General features: G+C 35.3%; 1 protein-coding gene across 1 annotated transcript in view; it reads right to left on the reverse strand.

Moving 5' to 3' along the window:
• Window positions 1–20,158, reverse strand: part of SGCZ (sarcoglycan zeta) — a 633,314-nt gene that overhangs the window by 62,602 nt on the left and 550,554 nt on the right. Inside the window, exon 4 of the mRNA XM_006753775.2 lies at window positions 7,123–7,210. Coding sequence (XP_006753838.1) covers window positions 7,123–7,210 — 88 coding nt within the window. The remainder of the gene's footprint in view (window positions 1–7,122; window positions 7,211–20,158) is intronic.

The following is a 20,158-nucleotide window of genomic DNA, read 5'->3' on the forward strand; positions in this document are numbered from 1 at the left end:
AGGTTCGATTCCGGTCAAGGGCATGTACCTTGGTTGCGGGCACATCCCCAGTGGGGAGTGTGCAGGAAGCAGCTGATCGATGTTTCTCTTTCATCGATGTTTCTAACTCTCTATCCTCTCCCTTCCTCTCTGTAAAAAAATCAATAAAATATATTTTAAAAAAATTACAATTACTAATGTTACACATAATGCTTCAGGAGGTATTCCCCAAATTTCACATATATTCGCTTATTTAATCCTCACATCTACTTTATGATATGAATACTGGAGATGATGTCCAGTGTGACTTGAATAACATCACAGAATTGGGAAGTGACAGATCTGGGATTTAGCTGTTCTAGGCCCAGTGCTATTAATTATTAAAATGTAATACCTTCCATAAGTTTTTGATTTTTTCACCCATCCTGTGAGAGATCAACCAAAGGACTTGTATGTATGCGTATCACTAATGATGTGATGAATCCTTAAATTTATGTGATTTATGCACTTCTTGCTTTACAGAGGTTTTATTTTGTCATGATAGTTGGCTGGTAATTTTTTTAAAAAGCTCCTAAGCAAATTATCTTGGAGCATATTGAACAGAATAAAATGCTGATGTCTCCATCAACCCAGCTGTGAGCTGTGGTAGACTCAGAAATGTCTCTTTAAAGTTGTGCTGGCTTTGCTTTCCTTCTATGGGACACCTGTGGTGTGTGTGCATGCGTGTGTGTGTGTGTGTGTGTATCTGTCTATCTTGGGGGCTGTAGTGAGGTGGGCAGAGAGCCACTGACATAGTTAAAAGACATAGGGCCTCCGGTTTTTACTCAAGTGCATGATTTTATCATCAGGTTACTTATTTTTAAAATGAAAAGATCCAGCTACAGTCACAGTCACTAAGATTTTTAGGCTCTTTCTTCTTCTGATCAATGACAAGTCCAGATGAAGGTATATATCACTTAAGCAATGGTCACACACATCATCTCTTGCAGGTAGGTCTAGATCTTTATCCTTGAATTAAGTTGAACCAGTAAACATATTATATTTTTGCAACCCACAATTGTTTTTATCTAACTGCAATTTGTTGCCTTGTTCTCTGCATTCTTTGAAGCACTATGACAAAACGTTAACAGGCCCAATGCTCCTTTGATGTAGAGTGGCTAAAAGCAGTATACAGTGTATCACCCAGTTTTCTTTTTATTAATCAACTAGAGGCCCGGTGCATGAATTCGTGCACCAGTGGGGTCCCTCGGCCTGGCCTGTGGGATTGGTCCGAAACTGGCTCTCCAACATCCCCCCAGGGATCCCAAATTGTGAGAGGGCACAGGCCAGGCTGAAGGACCCCACTGGTGCACCATCGGGGCTGGGGAGGGATACAGGAGGTTGGCCAGCCAGGCAGGGACTACGGGAGGGCTCCAGGGCATGTCTGGCCCATCTTGCTCAGTCTTGATTTGCCAAACCCTAGAAACAAGCTAACCTACTGGTTGGAGTGTCTGTCCCCTGGTGGTCAGTGCATGTCATAGCGAGCAGTTGAGTGGCCTTAGCGTATCATTAGCATATTACACTTTGATTGGTTGAATGGCCAACTGGTCAACTGGACACTTAGCATATTAGGCTTTTATTAGATAGGATGTATACATTTTATTCAGTGTAATTTTGGTTTCCCATAAGAAGCTCATGTTTTTATTTTCCTTTAAATGTAGTAGTAGCACAACATTTGCTACAATTCCCTTGTAACTCTACTACCAGGAAGGTCAATGTAGTTTAATTAATTACTCTATAGGATACAAATAGCTTATATATAGGCAAACTGCACTAATTTTAATGTATTTTTATATCTTTATACATTTTTATCTCCTTATAAACATTATTTTCTAAATGTTTGTTTCATCCTATGAACTGTATTATTTGTGTGTATTGACTCAAAGTGAGAAGGAAACAAATCAAAGAAAAATACTTTCCTTACACAACTCTAAAAGTCTAATTTTTTTCTTATCAAGCACATCTTCTCTAGTCATAAATAAAGCACATTTGATGTTTAAGTGTGAAGTGGATTGACAGACCCTGGAAAAGGCACAGGGCCAGTGCAGCCACGTCTGTTCTGGCCCATCTGCTGCTCATTCATCATCCCACCTCCCTGAGTCCCTCCCTCAGAATCCCCGGGGCAATGAAGACAAGCAAGCTCCTCAGACTCCGAAGAAACCTGAGACCCTTTTCCTGCAGAGCCCTCTGCACTTGTCCCTGGTATTGTGTGGTGATTAAGCCTGACAATGTGACATATTTAAAGAAAACTGGTGCTGATTGTAAATGTCAATGTGTTTAATTTCTTGCCCAAGGCATTTTTACTTCCTGCTATATTGTTAGATGTATTTAGGAATCACTTGAAGAAGTTTAAAGCATTGACAAAATAGTGGATAAAGACAGACAAAAAACAAACAAAATTGAAAAAAAACAAACAAAAACCCCTGGCCAGTGTTGCTCAGTAGGTTGGGGCATTGTCTCCAAAGGTGGCCTGTTGGGTGCATATGGAAGGCAACCAAGCCATGTTATTCTCTCACGTTGATGATACTCTCCCCCTCTGTCTCTCCCCCCCCCATTTCCCTCTCTTGCTTCCCTTCTTTCTCTAAAAGCAATAAAAACATACACTCTGGTGATGATTAAAAAATTTAAAGAAAGAAAAATGAGGAATTGTAGATTGTAATTGAGGTTTTTATATAATTTGATATGCCCTGATTCCTGAAAAATGAAAATGACAATATCAATGATGAGTAAATGATTCTGACAATAACAGCTAGCAGGTCTAGGAGTTAATTAATTTTCCCAAATTTATTGAGCACTAAATAAGAGGAATTATGATGAAATACAAGTTCCCATTTGAAGCATAAGATTGTGACTTAAGCACAGTTTGAAAGAAAAATTTCAGAACAATGACATTCTAATTATTTAATACCCAATTAGTCTTAATGTTTTACTGGGATAATGATATAGATGTGGCAGCATGGAGTTTATTATTTTTACAACATAGGACCGCACAGCAATCATTCTGGGTTTTTAAATCAACATTGTTTGTGACTGAAGTTTAAAGTAAGGATGCTACTAAACAAAAACAAAACCAAAACTATCTTTTCTCATTAATATTATTTCATGTTCAATTTTCAGTTTATTCTTTTATTTTCCTGCTATTGGCTGATAACAAGACATACGAAAGTAAAAAAAAGAAAAAAATCTTATTACTTTTTAGCTATTGCTTTATCAAAATTAAATAATACTTTATAATGCAATGTAAGAATAAGCAACATATAATCTAATACCTTATTCAAGTTGGCTAAGAAATATTGAAGAGCAATTAATTTGGTAAAATTAACATTTATACTTTTAAAGTACTTAAAATAGTTTGTCTTTTCTATTATAGATCAATGTAATGTTATTGGGAAATAAAATATAATTATCTCCATGATATTATTGAAAAGGTAATTATATTTTTAGCAAATCCAATTACTACAGAATTAATGACCAGTTTTATGAACAAAGTCTGTATCAAAACTACATAATATTACACATGCACTGCCCTAAAAATGATTTTTTATTCTGTTTATCACATTATAGCAGTTTCCTAAGAAAATGTGATATGTTTCACAAAAATGCATACTTCACATTTTATCCATGTTATTTGATGAGAATGTCCTGAAAAATAGAAACTATTATGCTATCAACGTATGTTATGTGAACATATAACATCTAAAATCACACACCCTTTATGTCACATATAAAAAAGAACCGCCTTGCTAATATAGACATTTATAATTGAAGAAATTTTGACCTGGGTAATGTCTCTGGCACATGTTTAAAAGTTCTTGTTTTTCTTGAAGGAATCTGACCTCTTAGGATCTTGTATGTTCTTTAATCACTTCTTAAAAACAACCTTAGTCCTCTCAGCTTTATTCTAAGAAAAATAAATTCTGAAAAGAAATCTTGAATTCACTCATCCCCTCCTATGAAAAACTGGAATCTTACACGTCATGGGGGGAGGGGTGGTATTCTATTATTAACATAAATTTAACACAAAACGGATACTTTTATAAGCACACAAAATATTTTTTCAATTGATTTTTTTAAACCCCAAATCTAAAAATGTCGATTTATTTAATTTGAATATGCCCAAGCTGTCATGTGTATAAAATGTTTTCTTTGCGTGTATTAAATTGGAAATGTTCTGGTTTCAGAGTCTCAGAACGAGTCTGGTTAGAATGAACACAGCAGGTCTGTCAGGCCTTCCTCCCATTACACAGCCCTTGCAGATATAATTAGCAGGAAGCTAGGCTTGTATGAAAACATTAGAAGGGCAGGATACTAGACGAATGGATATTTGCTTTGCTGACCAATCATATATAGAATTTTGGGAAAATATGACACAGGTAGCTACTGATAAGAGACATTTTTTATTTTCCCTTAAATAATGGGAATAAAATGTAGAAAAAGAATTCAGTCTGTCACACTTTTCTAATGGAAATTGATAGATTTAGGGAAGAAATTAGAATTGTCCTATTTAGAAAATGAAGAATAAATAAATTTATTTTTTATAAATGAGTCCATTTTCGGAAGTATATTTTAAAATATTGCAAAATAGTATCATGTTTATACTAAAAATCTCGGCTATGTTAAAAAAAATTGAAAGAAATTTAAAAAGTAGCAGGAAAAGAAGGTTAAATAGCTACTTTATGTTGATACAACTAAAATTAAAGTCTTTAAAAATGAATACTGATGGAATACCTTGCTTAAATTCATCCTACTATATCTTCAGATTCTCCCTAGAGACAAATGTATCCTGATATGATTTAAAATGTTTCCACACATCAGGTCCACTTCCTGTGATGTAATTTGTAGTATATCTTTGCAACAGTATTGTAATCCAGTACATATTCCTCAACTACTACCACAGAGATACATTGGATAGAAAGTAACCATAAAATTTCTCAAGGAATAGCAATGTATTTATAACTTAAGTGATCATATAATTATTACAATCACCATCATCAAAATACCAGATTCAAAATATAATTGTCTACCATTTGAGGTGCTGAAATTGCTTGATTCTTATAATATTCTTCTAAATAGGTGCCCTTATCTCTGTTGTAGAGATGAAATAACTGAGTCCCCAAGACATCAATGATTTGGGGGAGTCCCAATGGTTTGACTTAAAATGTGAACACGTCATCCCCTCCAAGCCCCCCCTTTTCTAATATTCATTTGTCTCTTTAGGTCCACTGAAAATACACAGCAACGAAAAGACCGAGGTCACCAACAGTAGACCCCCATGACCAGGATATTAAACAGTTTGTAGTTTAAGCCTCAATGGGTTGAGTATATGTCCATCCGCAGATACAAGCTGCGATATCATTAACTTATTGATTTGCTTCATTTAAAACGAAGCATAACCTTTCTCCCTCCCCCCACCCGTTCTCTCTGTCCTTTCATTCTTCTCTTTTCCCCTCAATTGACAAGTACTGATACCACATTAAAATCAGTTGGAGACAATGGTTGAAAATACAATCATGATACTATCTTTCTTTATATTTCCAGCAGGAAAGCATGCAGCAAAATGCAAAAGGCACTTGATTACTCCATATAATCAAACAGCTGTTCAGCTCTACTAACAATAGTTACTAGTATGTAGCTGTTGTATTACAGTGCACACTTGTATATGTCTTTTTGTGTTTAACATACATTTAGGCATTTCCACTAAGGGCCTTTTCTTTTGTAAATCAAGACCAGGATATATAAAAAAAAGTTTTATCTATCTAAAGTGTTCTCAACATTAAGAAAATTATGATCTGAAAAATCTGCCAGCTTACGCCTGTTTCTGCAGTTCCAACATTGTAACAATAATGAGTTGGCAGGTCACTTACACTTGTGCCTGGTGCTTCTGGACTAGTTCTGTATCCATAGACATGTTTCTTTTCTCTAATTTGGTTACATTTACATATGACCCCACTTCCTAATTGATATCTTTCTATGGATCTCAAAATACTAACCACTTATAGTAATTAATAGATACCTACTGTCCAACTCTTACACTTTAAAGATATGTAAAATAAAATTTAATTATTATAAATAAAATGCAATTATATATTTTGGAAATATATGTTAAGATATAAGTTCCACTTTTGGTTTCATAAAATGAATAGCGTACTAAGAAGTATTTTAATACCTATAAAGGAACTAGAAGGAATAAAACTCATGTCTATAAATCTCACGTTTTAAATGATATAATTTGGTGTAGTTTAGTTAGAAACATACATGTGCATTAAAATGATGCTGTACTTATCATCGTTAAGAATAACTCAGTCCTCAAAATTGTCAATTGTAATATACTTTCATAGATACACACATAACACACAGAAAAAAATCAATAAGTGGTAGGCAATTTTCCCACAGAAAATTGTTATATTCTAAAAAAAAAAATATTTTAACAATTACACATAAATTCAATCTTTGTATTATCTTACATAACTATGACTAACTTTTAATTTGCCTTTCTTCTTACACAAATTGACTCAAATAATAATGCCATGTATTATGAACCTCTAAATTAAAATTTTGACAAGATGATAAAATAGGTATTTATTACTTCTAAAGTCTATTAGCCTTAAAGTTTAGATGATTCAATATCAAATTTATAAGTAATTCATAAATGTTAGACTTATTATATTCAACTATTATGTCACTTTTAATTTATATAAGCTGATAATAATACGTATTGGTAAATTATTTGCCTAAAATAAAGGATACATAGACCACATAATGTTATATCCTCCATGTTTGTTCAAGCCTATTTACTATAATTGAACACATACTAGGCAGATAGTTGGTAAGAAAATTGTGCAGTTTATAATTCAAGAGTAATAACAGCAAAAAATATATAATTCAGCCCCATAATAACACATTGACAAGAGGAATAACTACCGAACAGAGGAAACCATAGCTGGCCTCATGACAAACAAATCATGTGCGAGATTATTGGGCTGTATTGGGATGTCTAGTTATATACTAGAGAAATAATATACTTTTGCTTTTCCCAATTTCAACAACCACAAGAGTTTTAAATGGAGTAAGATGGTAGAAGCAATTTTACCCCCAGAGACTCACCTACTGTCAGCTGTCCAGTTAACTGCCCCATGTGATTTCTTGCATTCACTGTTACATTCCTGTCAGACTGTAAGACCAGTGGACTATCCTGGGAAACATGTATAAAATAAAGAAATCAAATAAAAAATAGATATATAGTCATAACTTAATATATAAAATTATACCCTGTTTGGGCATTATCAAAATTCTATGTTGTTGTTTTATATTGGGCAGCTATTTTAACATCCCAAACATTGGTTGAACAATATAAAAATAAGGGTGCTTCTTAACTACTGTACAGAATAGGAATGTTTCTACATTGGTAACTGGGCATTAACTATTGAGTGCAAGCATTCCCAACTTTTCTGGTTACTGTATGCATCATAGGCATTTTAGTCTCTCTCCTTCTCCCCTCCCAGGGGCCTGCTTTTGGAGATATTCTAGACCTTATCTAACTGAGAAAGTCTCTTTTTAAGCTGAACTTGCAATTTACAGATCTCAGCTTAAATGTTTCCTCTAAATTTCTTTCCCTGAAAACTGTAACTATAGATTCATTCAATTCCCAAATTCCCAGTCTTCACTTATTTTGTTCAAAGTACTTATCATGTTATGAATTTATTTTGCTCATTTATGTGTTTACTTGTTTTTTTTTATTTGTTTCTGTCACAAGAGAAACCATCCATGGCACAGGGACCATGGCGATTATGTGTACACAACTATAGCCCCACTACTTAATATACTGCTGAAGGAAAGCATTTACTAAGTGCTTACTGAATGGATAAATACATCTTCATAAAAAATATTTAACCATTTACCCCATGTAGAAATTATTTGTAAATCACAGAATGATTTAAGTAAGGAGGTCTATAGAACATAAGGTGTTTGCCTGTAAATTCTTTTAGTATACATAACCTTGGCTGATGTTTCCTTCTATCGCTGGCCTAGTACTTAATAGTAAAATAATTTATGGAAGGACATAATCATTGCCTAAGAAACTAGTATATGAGGCTTTTGCCACCACCTGTCTCAGACAATTAACTTACAACTGACCACATTATCATTTTTATGATCTAAAACATAAGCAGGGTGATTATTTACAAACTGTCCCTTCATTCATTCAACAAATATTTGCTGTCTCACTCTGTGTAACAATGAAAATATCTCCCAACAGTAGCTTCACAATCAAGATGGTGTGTCACTTCCATGTCAATGTAAATATACACATACTTTCATATGCAAGCCATATAAAAACTCTTTCTAGATTAGGATTTGGAATCTGTGATTTGGATAGATATAGAAAGACTATAGGCATTTTCTAAAGCTGTTTTGTGCCCCTTTGGCGAGATACAAAGCACTGAGCAAACACAAGCACACACACAGACTTTCTCTTAAAAGTGTGCTTTGCTAATATATCTAAACTAAGACTTGATTTTTTAAAATAATTTCCACATTTTGAAGATGATATGTATTTTGTAAAGTGAGGTGTAGTTGTATAAAAACCATTATAATCAAATTTCATTTCCTTCTTGGCTCTCATCACAACTTATTTTTTTTTTTGCAAATCGTGTTATTTTTGCAATTAAAAAATCTGATCTTGCTCTAGCTGGTTTGGCCTGTGGACCAAAGGGCCCAGGGTTCTATTCTGGTCAAGGGCATGTGCCTTGGTTGCAGGACCCTCCCCGCCCCCGGCCCTGGTCAGGTGTGTGGAGGAGGTAACCAATCAATGTGTTTCTTTCACATCGATATTTCTCTCTGTTGTTCCCTCTCTTCCACTCTCTCTAAAAATCAATGGAAAATATCCTCGGGTGAGGATTTAAAAAAAAATCTGATCTTTTCCCATATATACTTCTATTCTTCAGGTATTTATCTTTGAAGATATCAGAAGTATTTTAAATTAATTACATCATTTGTTTCAAGAAATATGTTCAAATTCTTTTTACAATATAGATTGAGACTGGGCGTTTTTGCAAAGAATTATACCCAGTAAGGATAATGCACAAAGCAAAAGCTCATAAAAGCACAAAAAGTATTTCATTTTATGTTGGCAAAATAAGTACATGTTACCTATCTATCTTAAAAAGGAGCTTTTAATTAAATAACATTAATTTGAATGTTAGAACAGCAGAAGCCTATAAAGAAACTTTCTGTTCAAAACATACAAAATTTTGGTAGAATTTTCACTCACATTTTTCAATATTTTATGGTATAACATGCATGGCTGTAGTTTAGATATTTTAAAATCAATGACACTATATGCTTTCATTTGCATTATTAAACCTAAATTTCTGTGAACTGTAGCATTTTTTAAGAAGTCTGACCATTTTTAAATATAATTTAAGGACTATGATTAAAATAGCAATCTTTTTACTGATTAGAAATATAAACACACAGCTATCAGAGGCAATGAACAATCCTCTACCAGGGGTCCTCAAACTTTTTAAACAGGGGGCCAGTTCACTGTCCCTCAGACCGTTGGAGGGCCGGACTATAGTTTAAAAAAAAAACTATGAACAAATTCCTATGCACACTGCATATATCTTATTTTGAAGTAAAAACAAAACAAAACAGAAACAAATACAGTATTTGTATTTGAATGTGGCCTGTGGGCCATAGTTTGAGGACCCCTGCCTATATTCATGTGGATATCAATATCTATGTTACATCAGTATAGTAAAATGTGATAAGGTGAACTGAATCAAAACCAAGTAACTATTTTTGGTAAATGAAATGCAATGCATGTAAGAATACCATTTTCATTGACAAATCACACCGTATTTCTGCATTATAGATAAAGCACAGGAACATTTTGAGGGGTTAAAACCAAGGCCTATTTATCTTAGGTCCAACACATAACCTTTTACACAATATCCCCTCAGTACCAACTTAAAAATATGTATGTGATAAAAATATCTATGGTAAAAATGATACCAACTCTTTCAATCATCTAAAGAGGACACAATCCTAAACTATCTATAAATTCTATAACAAAGCCATTTTAAGTGAAAATCAGTACCAAGAAACGACCTCTTTCCAAAAAAAAGATTGACATTTAAGAAGGTTTGATATCGTCTTTGCATTCATTTCTCCAAAGTTCTCTACATAAGAAAATCATTCCACCAACAGATCATAGCTTTCCACTCTCTTCTTTCTATTTTCTCTTCATGCTCCTTTATATTGCCTGTCTGTGTTCCAAAACTTGGAAAGCCAGTCTAGTTTCAGATAGTAAAATAGAGATAACAGTACTCCCTTCTAGCTTGTTTTTGCTGGGCACATAATGGGTGGGGAGACAATCATTTGGTGGTATTATCTCATGGAGTAGGAATAAACATAGTCAGGATGAATAGGTGGCACCGTAGTCTGCACAATGCACTAGTATAAATATCTTTATTTTCTTTGGAGGAAGAAGAACTTCATACTTAGATTCAAGTATCTTTCCACTAAAACTAGGATATCCTCTATTCGCAGGTATTTCAGTTCTCAGGAGCTGACCTGCATCTTGGCTGTAACTACAGGAAATATACTTATGCTTTTATGCTTCTTACGCTACTCATGAGACAAAGCCAGCAGAGGATACAGGGAGAAGGGCAATGGCACCACTAAATGGGCCTGAGAACCCTGCTTTCATTTCCTTCACGCACACAGTATTTAGCTGAGGATCTGGCTGTAACCTTGCTAATGGTTATCCTATATAATAAAAGCCTAATCCTATATAATAAAAGCCTAATATGCTAAGTGTCCAGTTGTCCAGTCAGATGTTCAACCAATCAAAGCATAATATGCTAATGACCAGATGACTGGACAACCAGACACTTAGCATATGATGTGCACTGACCACCAGGGGGCAGATGATCTGACTAGTAGGTTAACTTCCTCAGGGGTCTAGCTGATTGGGACTGAGTGACTCAGGCCGGACATGCCCTGGAGCCCTACAGCAGTCCCTCCCAGACTGGCTTACCTCCTGTGTCCCTGCCCGGCCCTGATTGTGCACCGGTGGGGTCTCTCATCCTGGCCTGTACCCTCTTGCAATCTGAGACCCCTCGGGGGATGTCAGAGAGCCAGTTTTGGCCTGATCACACAGGCCTGGCCGAGGGACCCCACTAGTGCAAGAATTCATGCACCAGGCCTCTAGTAGAAAAATAATGCAAAATGTTCTCATTGCAGTGCCTTTGTGATAGGCTGTGCAACTGAGTAAGGAGGAAAAATGATTCTTTGTATTTCTATTGGGCTCACCTTTGTTTAACATAAATATTTACTGAGTACCTATGATGTGCCCAGCTCTTTGCTTGTCAGTGTGTGTAAAACAGTAACAGAAAGAGACATACTTTATTCTCTTACAGACTTCATAATCTACTAAGCCACAAGGACAATAAAGCAGGTAAATAAAAAATAGAAAAAAACAGAGAATGTTACACTCACAAGCTGCTGATAGGCTTTTCTCTAAAAAAGTATGTTGTACTAAAAAAAATAAATAAAAAAAGTATGTTGTACTGATGAGAAGATGGTGTGTATATATGTGTATAAGGTGTTGCATGTATATAAGGCACTTCAGATTCCTATCTTCATTCTTTCAAGACTATCAAATTGTAGTAGAAATAGCAGTAGAAACAGCAGCTAGGACTTGCTGGTACTTAATCAGTGCCAGATGCTGCTCTAAATACTTTACATCTCTGAGCACAAAGTAAGATTGCCCATGAAAAAAAATTAAGAAAATTAAGAAAGTGGTTGTAAGACAGGCAGTGGACCCTGACTGATTTCAAACAGTGAGTCTAGCAAACGCTGGCTGCTTGACTCAGCAATTCACAGAACTTCTCTGTACCATCCTTTCTTTATGTGTAAACAGCGTAATGTTACATGATTTGCGGGGTTTCTAAGGAATTAATGATATAATATATACAAAATGCTCGGACAAGGGCCTCACCTTTGCTAGGGGAACTGTTAGTGTTTGCTTTAATTATTTATTCCGCACTGCAATCCTGTACTCTACTAATGACAGTGCTAGCGACCATTCGTTGTGTTCACAGTGAAGACAGTGCGGCAAAGAGTACAAGTCAGTTGCTTTAAATCACACAGCTAATAAATAACAGAGGATGTAGTCGTCAAACCCGGCAGTCCATATCTAGAATCTTTCCTGTCAAGCACAGTAAGATACACTCTCTCTGGTCAGTGATTAATTTCAAGCCTTTCTAAAATGGCAAACCAAACTCTGAAAATAAATTAAAAATAATGGGACACATATAATTTAAACTTGCTTTAAACATTCCCACCTCTGAAATATCTGATACATATACTGCCTTAGAAGTAAGATCTGACCTCCACATTAGCATCATCCAAGTTTCAGGAGGTCTGGTTCATTGTGTTTGCCCAGGTTGGAGAGGAAGGGGGATACTCCTGACAATGCCCTCCGCAGACACATTTTAGAATATATCACCTATGAGAGCCTCCCTAAATAATGGGACAAGTTATCCTAAAAGATAACTTGAATTAATGATACATATTATTCCATGTAGATGGCATAAACTTGATATGTCATTTCTGGAATTTATCAGATTTTACCAGATACATTTTCTTTTTCTTTTTTTAAATATATTTTTATTGATTTCAGAGAGGAAGGAAAAGGGAGAGAGAGAGAAACATCCATGATGAGAGAGAATCATGGATCAGCTGCCTCCTGCAAGTCCCCTACTGGGGATCAAGCCTACAACCCAGGCATGTGCCCTTGATCAGAATCAAACCCGGGACCCCCTTCAGTCTGCAGGCTAATGCTCTATCCACTGAGCCAAACTGGCCAGGGCTAGATACATTTTCTAATTAATCCTCACTGACAGAAATTATACAATTTTGCAATAACTTATATTATCTCCAAACTCTGTCTTCCTTTTCCTCAATATTTAATCAGCTATGTCAGAAATGTTTCTGAAATACACGATTTCCTGTAACAGACTGGTAACTCACATCATGATAACCACTTCTTGCTTAAATTGATTTTTTTTTCATATCCACTGTTAGGTTTAAAAATATTTTTAAATAAGAAAACATTGGCATGGTTAAAGCAGAGCAAAACAAAATAAACTATGTATTGATTCCTCATTCCCAGTATGAAAAAAATTCACATTTTTAACATATAAGGTACTTTATGATGTGCTCCAGTTGTACTTTTGCAGCTCTATTTCAAGCCCTTCACCATGCAAGAACTACCCACATTTCCATTTTTCTGAAAATATGCCACTACTGTGTATTCTCATCGTCTGTTCCCTATGCCTGAAATTCTTACCCACGTCTCCAAACTGGCCAAGCTGTAGCTATTTTGAAGTCTCAGGTGACAGTTATGTCCTCTGTGAAGCTTTCCTGACCTTCCTGAGTTAAAACACACCTCCCGCTTTCCAGCGCTCAGCTGGGGTTGATGACAGTATTTGTCACAGGACTTTGTGGCTTGCTTCCTGTTGATCATTCCTTTGTTTATATCCTCCACTAGAGGCCCAATGCATGGAGATTTGTGCAAGAATGGGACTTCCTTCCCCTGGCTGCCGGCATCGCCTTCACTACTGCCGGAGCCGCCTTTCCACCTTTGCTCCAGACAGGAGCCGGCCAGCCACCTTCACACGCTGCCCAGAGGCCCAGAGTGGCTGGGGAAGTGCTGAATGCAAGCATCCCGCCCTGCCCCCAGCCACTCATGTATGCAAATTAACCCACCATCTTTGTTGGGTTAATTTAAATATTCATTTCTGATTGGCTGGTGGGCATTGTGAAGGTATGGTCAATTTTCATCTTTCTCTTTTATTAGTGTAGATTCCACTGGAATGTCCCCAAAGCGGACTTTTGAAAGTATAGTTTGCATCATACTTGGTGCCTACTTCATGTTCAATAAATGCCTGTTGAGGGAATGAACTGATCCTTACACATTCCTGATGCGCTTAGGCTGTGTGTGCTCACTTGGATGTGTGTTCAGGTCACACAGAACGTACCTTGCTACTATTTTTTTTTTTTAACCCAGAGCAAGCTTTTTTAAAAAAAATGTTTAAGCAGAACAAGCCATATCACATTATGATTTGATTTATATTCATCATCTTTTGCTGCCCAGAGCAGACACCACATTCCTTTCCAAGTATTCAAACCACTGAAGAAGCTGCAAAACAGGTAATTTTTAAATTTTTTGATTAATAAAACAATTCATTGAAATTGTTTCCTTCAGAATGCAAATTATTTAATTGCTAAAATATATATTTCAAAGGCATCAGTGTTGATCATGAAAAGGAATGTATATCAAGAGCTGTTAGACTGACTTCCCTGAATTATTGGTGCTTACGTGTTAACCTGAATGTGAAGTAGTGCAGGAGAAAGAGCATTTATTTATCAATCAACTGTCCTCTATTTCTACTCCCAACAAGATTTTTTGAGCATTTCCTCACTGTGGCTCATTTTCTGTTATGAATTATCTAGTCACGGAAGCCACTGACAGGAATATATTCTGGGGATGTTCTGACTCCTGAGTGACCTTTGCCTCTGCCCTGACTCTTTCAGGCTACGGAGTGAACACAGCGTCTAGGCTTACTCCTGAGGCCTTCCTCATCCAATTACTGCCCATGAGTGAGTCTGCAGAATAAACTGTAACCAATTACGTTTCTTTTCCCTTTCACTTCCTGAAGTAAAAATTGAAGCAGAAGGATAAAAACTATTTAAGGAGCTTTTTTTCTTTTCTGATCCTGCTCTACTTTTGTTCTAATTTTTTCTAGTCCAGCCTTTCTTAAGTTATTCTTGTTTCTATCTTTCTATATTATTGTATAATTTTTGTTATTTTAACTATAGTTTCTAGAATAAGTGAGGTATAAATAGAAAAATAATGTACAATACTATAAATAACGTTAATATGCATATGCACATATTCAACATGACACAATGATGTTGTGGCCATTTAAATTGATACCAAGAAATGCCGAAAGTCTAAATATGAATACAGATAGTTATAAAGTTATATAGCGACGTCTACCTAGCAATTCAAGATCAATAAAAGAATAATTTGTTTCAATATCTTCTAAACAATGAAGTGACAAGAGAATTTGTTGAAATTAGAATTTTGCAGACATTTTGGTTGAGGCTATGCTTTTAACTATAGAACAACCAACATAGTAATGTGTTATTCAAAAGAAATACCACTAATTACTAGATCTCTTTATATTTTTAGAAAGATTACAGCCTACCAGAGAATATAAAATAATCATTTGCATATCTTAAGATACTTTAAAGAAATATTTTCTCCACACATGAAGATTAGAATGGAAATAATTAGAAAGCAGGTGTGTCCTTGTAAGAAAGAGGATACAATTTTTTTTCTTTCAATTCAGAGTTTCTCTTGACACCAAAATCACACTATTTATCACTAGTCTAGTCTGGAATATTTTATTTAAAAAATATGGAACAGTGCATTAGTCCTCTGTACGCATGTCTAATATACCCCTGATCTCCTGGAAGTCCTCTGATTATTCATTAGAAAAAAGTGAAAGCCACTTATCACTGAAGAGATCATTTGGAACCTTATAGTATCTCCAGGTATCCATTTGACATTTTGAATGAGCTAAGGTTAACAGGTCACAGGTTAGCACTAGACTCACAGCTTATAGGTACAGTAAATTCATGGACAGAGTAAAAACAAATGTAACAGAAGATTTACTTCTCCTAAAAAAATAAGTGCTAACATTATATAAACTAATAAACCTCACATCCAAAATTCATCTACATGTTGCAATAGTGAGCTCTTCTAGAGTGCATTCAACATAACATATGATAATATATAAATGTCACTGGGTTAATGTGATAGTCTTATGATCAGTTTATCTGCAAGTGGGGAAAACTGGCATCAACTAAGCTACAGTTTGAACATCTTAAGATATTTTAGAAAAACTTTTATAACCTTCAAGTGTGAGAATTATGTGCAGCTTGGTAGAAATAAATGAGAAGTGGGTCAGTTTATAGAAATATTGCAACAAGGCCTTGCCTTCTTCATGCTAGCAACCTAACTTCTAAAAATCAATAGACATTCTAAATAATGTAGCATAATGCAAAGGCAGAGAGCTTTAAACCTTACAAAATATTCAATAAGCAGCTTAACCATCACCATGACATATACTTGGCTGCCACTTTGTGTTTGATTCCAGAGGATGCTAAAACTACCTCTTATACTTGAGCCATTAATCTTATGAAAATACAGTTAGCCTCTGTAGCCTCCAGTATATGGGTTTGAAATACTATATTTTACAATAAAAATGTAATTATCAATTTGTCATAGCCTGTTCCAATCATACCTTATATAAAATATTTACTGGATTTATTAATAAGGAAACATGAATAGAAGTGACTCCAGAGGAACATTGAAGAAAAAGGCAAATTATGTTCCTCTTGAAAACAAAAACACATTTTTGCGAGATGAAATTATTTCACTAAAGTCTTAAGCCATTAGAAATGATGCCCAAGCAAAATTATATTGCCTTGCTTCGCTTTCACTCATAGGCAACTGAGGTGCTACCTGAGACCAACAGAATGAGACAGTAAATTTTTTTTAAAAAGAAGGCCCTTCTCTAAACACCTAGATTCAATAAAGGCAAATAAATATTTTGATTTTTTAAATGAAGATCTATATTAAATTTACTTCCTTAAGAAGTTTTACTGAACATACTGTTTTATTAACCTCCGTAGAACAATGCAAAACTAATTTTCTCATTAGGATCAATGTTAAGTATAAACTGACTAGTTGAGTTACCTCCATGTTTGTTATTCTTAAATTTACATGTCAATATATTGACCAAAGTGTAATGCTGAGAATCTACCAATTTAAAGCTGGAAAAGAAATGATCAAACCATTTTCAAGGTGTGTATTCACTTTAGGCTAGAGTACTGGTCTCCACAAACTGTCTATTAAAGTATTGTTTTAGAGGGTGTTCAGGCTCTCTCTTTAGGATGAAAAAAGAATCTATTAAAAGTCAACTGAGAATTTTAAGACCATCAGGGGATCTAAATTCAGAAGAAAACTAAAATCGGTGTAAAAAAATTTCTGATTTTTCAAGACAAAAATATTCCTAAAAGATTTGGTATTGCTAAGCACATCTCTCTATATAAAAGCCTAATAGGCAAAGTGTCCCCTCAGGAGTTCGACCAACTGGGAGTTTGATCACTCGCTATGATGTGTGCTGACCACCAGGGGGCAGTGCGGAACTAAGGGAGACCCTGGCAGGCATCTAGCAGCCAGGGTAGTGAGGCCCTGGCCAGCAGCCGGCAGCAGCTAGGGATCCAACCCATGCAAGAATTTCATGCACTGGGCCTCTAGTTGAAGAATAAATAGGGTGTGACCTATTTCTGCCCTAAGAAATTTAACCATGACAAATGAGACATTCATAGAAAGGACAGGCTATAGTTTTTGAGATAATTTAATCTGTGGCTGCATTAATCCTTGGATGATCATGTAGTTATCAATTAGTAAAAAACTGCACTAACTGCCATTAAACCAACCTTGTATTGAATGAACCTTAATTTTGTACATAAAATCATTAGTAATTAAAAAAATATAGTAATAGGTAAAAATAAAGAACCTCATGGATACGTTCAAATGTTATGAAATGACATATGGTTTAATGGGTAAACTGTTCTTTGCCTCACAACTGTTTCTGTTGCCCTAAATCAACTGATCAGCACTGCCCAGTAGAACTATCTGTGAGAATGAGAATTGCTGGCATTATCCAATAGAGTATCCACCAGTCTCAGGTATCCAATTAGCACCTGAAATTAGATACTAATTGTGCCTTTTTAATATTAATTAATTTAAAATCTAATATCCACATGTGGCTAGTAGATATACTATTGGAAAATATAAAATTATAGAACTATCCAGACCCATCAGAGTAACCTCTTTAAAGAATTCAATCCCTCTAATTTCTGTATTCAATTTTAAGAACATCTATTTTATTTTTTGAATATTGCTTAAAGTAATTTATTACATTTAGCCTTTTATCTTTTTATTGTTTTCAAATTTTAAAGCTTCAAAAATGAATAAATAATACATACATCATTGCCATCATCAAAGATATATATCATGATATATGAGGATTAATGTACAATTTTTAAAAATGATGCAAAACTTAAAATAAGTTTCAAACAATGCTCCAGAAAAACATCCAACATGCACACACAGCTTTCTAAATTAGAAAAATGAAGATGTGAGAAATAGAATCTGACACCCTATGTTACAACAGCTAAGTAAACAAAAACAAAATTGAGAAGTCCTTTATCAATTTCTTTTATACTATCACTTATACATTTTTGTGCTTTTTTATATGGATTTTTTTTCTTAAACTTTACAGTAAGTATGCATTTTGTGAAGAATGAGGAGATAATTACTTTGGAATTGCTTCATATGAAAACATGATTTTTGCTTTAGTTTTGATTTTATGCTTTTGTTTTTGTGTGTAATGAAAGTAGGGATTTTTCTTAAATACTACTTAGTAAAAAAATAACATTTTAAAACTTTCCTTAAACCAATTGTAGAATGCAAATAAAAATATAGCAGTTTATGAGAGAAAATAACCCAGAAACGTATGGTACTACCTTTCAAGTCTATGAAAAAACTTAAAAATCATTAAAAATACCATTGTGAAGATTTATATTTTGATAAGTCTGTGTCTTATTTCTGACAATGTTCCTAAGATGATAAGAGGATTTTTCCTTTCGTGTCAACGTCTAAGTGCTAGAATTTAAGATAAGTCCAAACAATTCTTCCTTATTAAAAATCATAAAAACTGTCAATTTTAATAACTTAGTCTGTATTAAAGAGTCTCATTCCAAGTCTTCTTACACAAGACAGCTTTCAGCACAGGAAGGGATCCACAGGCCAGCAAGAGTCTACTGAGCCTAAGTTGGACTAGTATATGTCTATCTAAACCCCTGTCCCCTGCCACCTCAGCTGACTCTTTTTGAGTACCAGTCTTGAATACTTAGCACAATTCTGAGATCAAAAGGCACCTTATCAAAGTCTTAGTATGTTCAGTTCTGACACTCTATGAGTCATTTGGGTTTATACTATACTTATAGAACTCATAAAACCAACATTTAATTGATAGAATTCAAGTACCTGCCTCATTTACTCTTGTAAAGAGGATTAAAAAATATTTTCTAAAAGTGGCTGAAATCCTAATACGAATAGTTGATATATTTTATGGTCAGTGCTAGTATTATCTTTCTTGTTGGTCCTATAATTCTTCTTGGAAAGACTAATAAAAATGCCAGAGTCTAGAATACTACCAGTTCATATGAATTAAACCAAAACGTAATGACCCATTAGTATGGAGCAAAGGCTAAAGAATCCTATATAATAAAAGCCTAAAATGCAAATTGACTGAATGGTAGAACCACCGATGGAACGACCGCTCACTATGATGCACACTGACCACCAGAGCAGTTGCTCAATGCAGGAAATGCCCCCAGCCAGAAGACCCCAGGCCAGCCAAGGCAGGTGCCAGTGGGGGACCCCACTGATCATCCTGCTAGTCGCCCCACAGATGGAGGTGATTGGCATTGGCGGTGGGGGTTGGGGCTGGTGAGTGGGTGGCACCATGCCAGCCAAAGCGGATGCCAGCAGGGGCCCCCCAATTGCCCACTAGTCACCCCTCAGATCAGCCCTGATCATAGGCCAGGCCTAGAGACCCTACCCGTGCATGAATTCCATGCACCGGGCCTCTAGTACAAATATAACAGGCATGATTCTTGTCTTAAAGTGTCTTCTATTTTGGTGGGTGAGGCATTCATGCAATAGAGTGGAAAAATACAATGATATATGTTTTGTAGAGTTCTATAGACGCACCAAAGGACTCACCTACTACACACAGGCATAATTAGGGGAGGTTTTCTTCAATACTTGAATGCTCAATAATGTGTAGCCAGGAGAAGGTAGGGACCCCCCCCCCCCCCCAACAAAAAAAAGGGCCCCCACCCCCCCGCAAAAAAAATGAAGGAAATGTCTGGTAGTGGGAAGAGACTAATCAAACATAGGGGGAAAAGGAGAAAAGTAGGGAACTGA

This window comes from Myotis davidii, unplaced genomic scaffold (assembly GCF_000327345.1).
Source record: "Myotis davidii unplaced genomic scaffold, ASM32734v1 scaffold71, whole genome shotgun sequence".
Lineage (NCBI taxonomy): Eukaryota > Metazoa > Chordata > Mammalia > Chiroptera > Vespertilionidae > Myotis > Myotis davidii.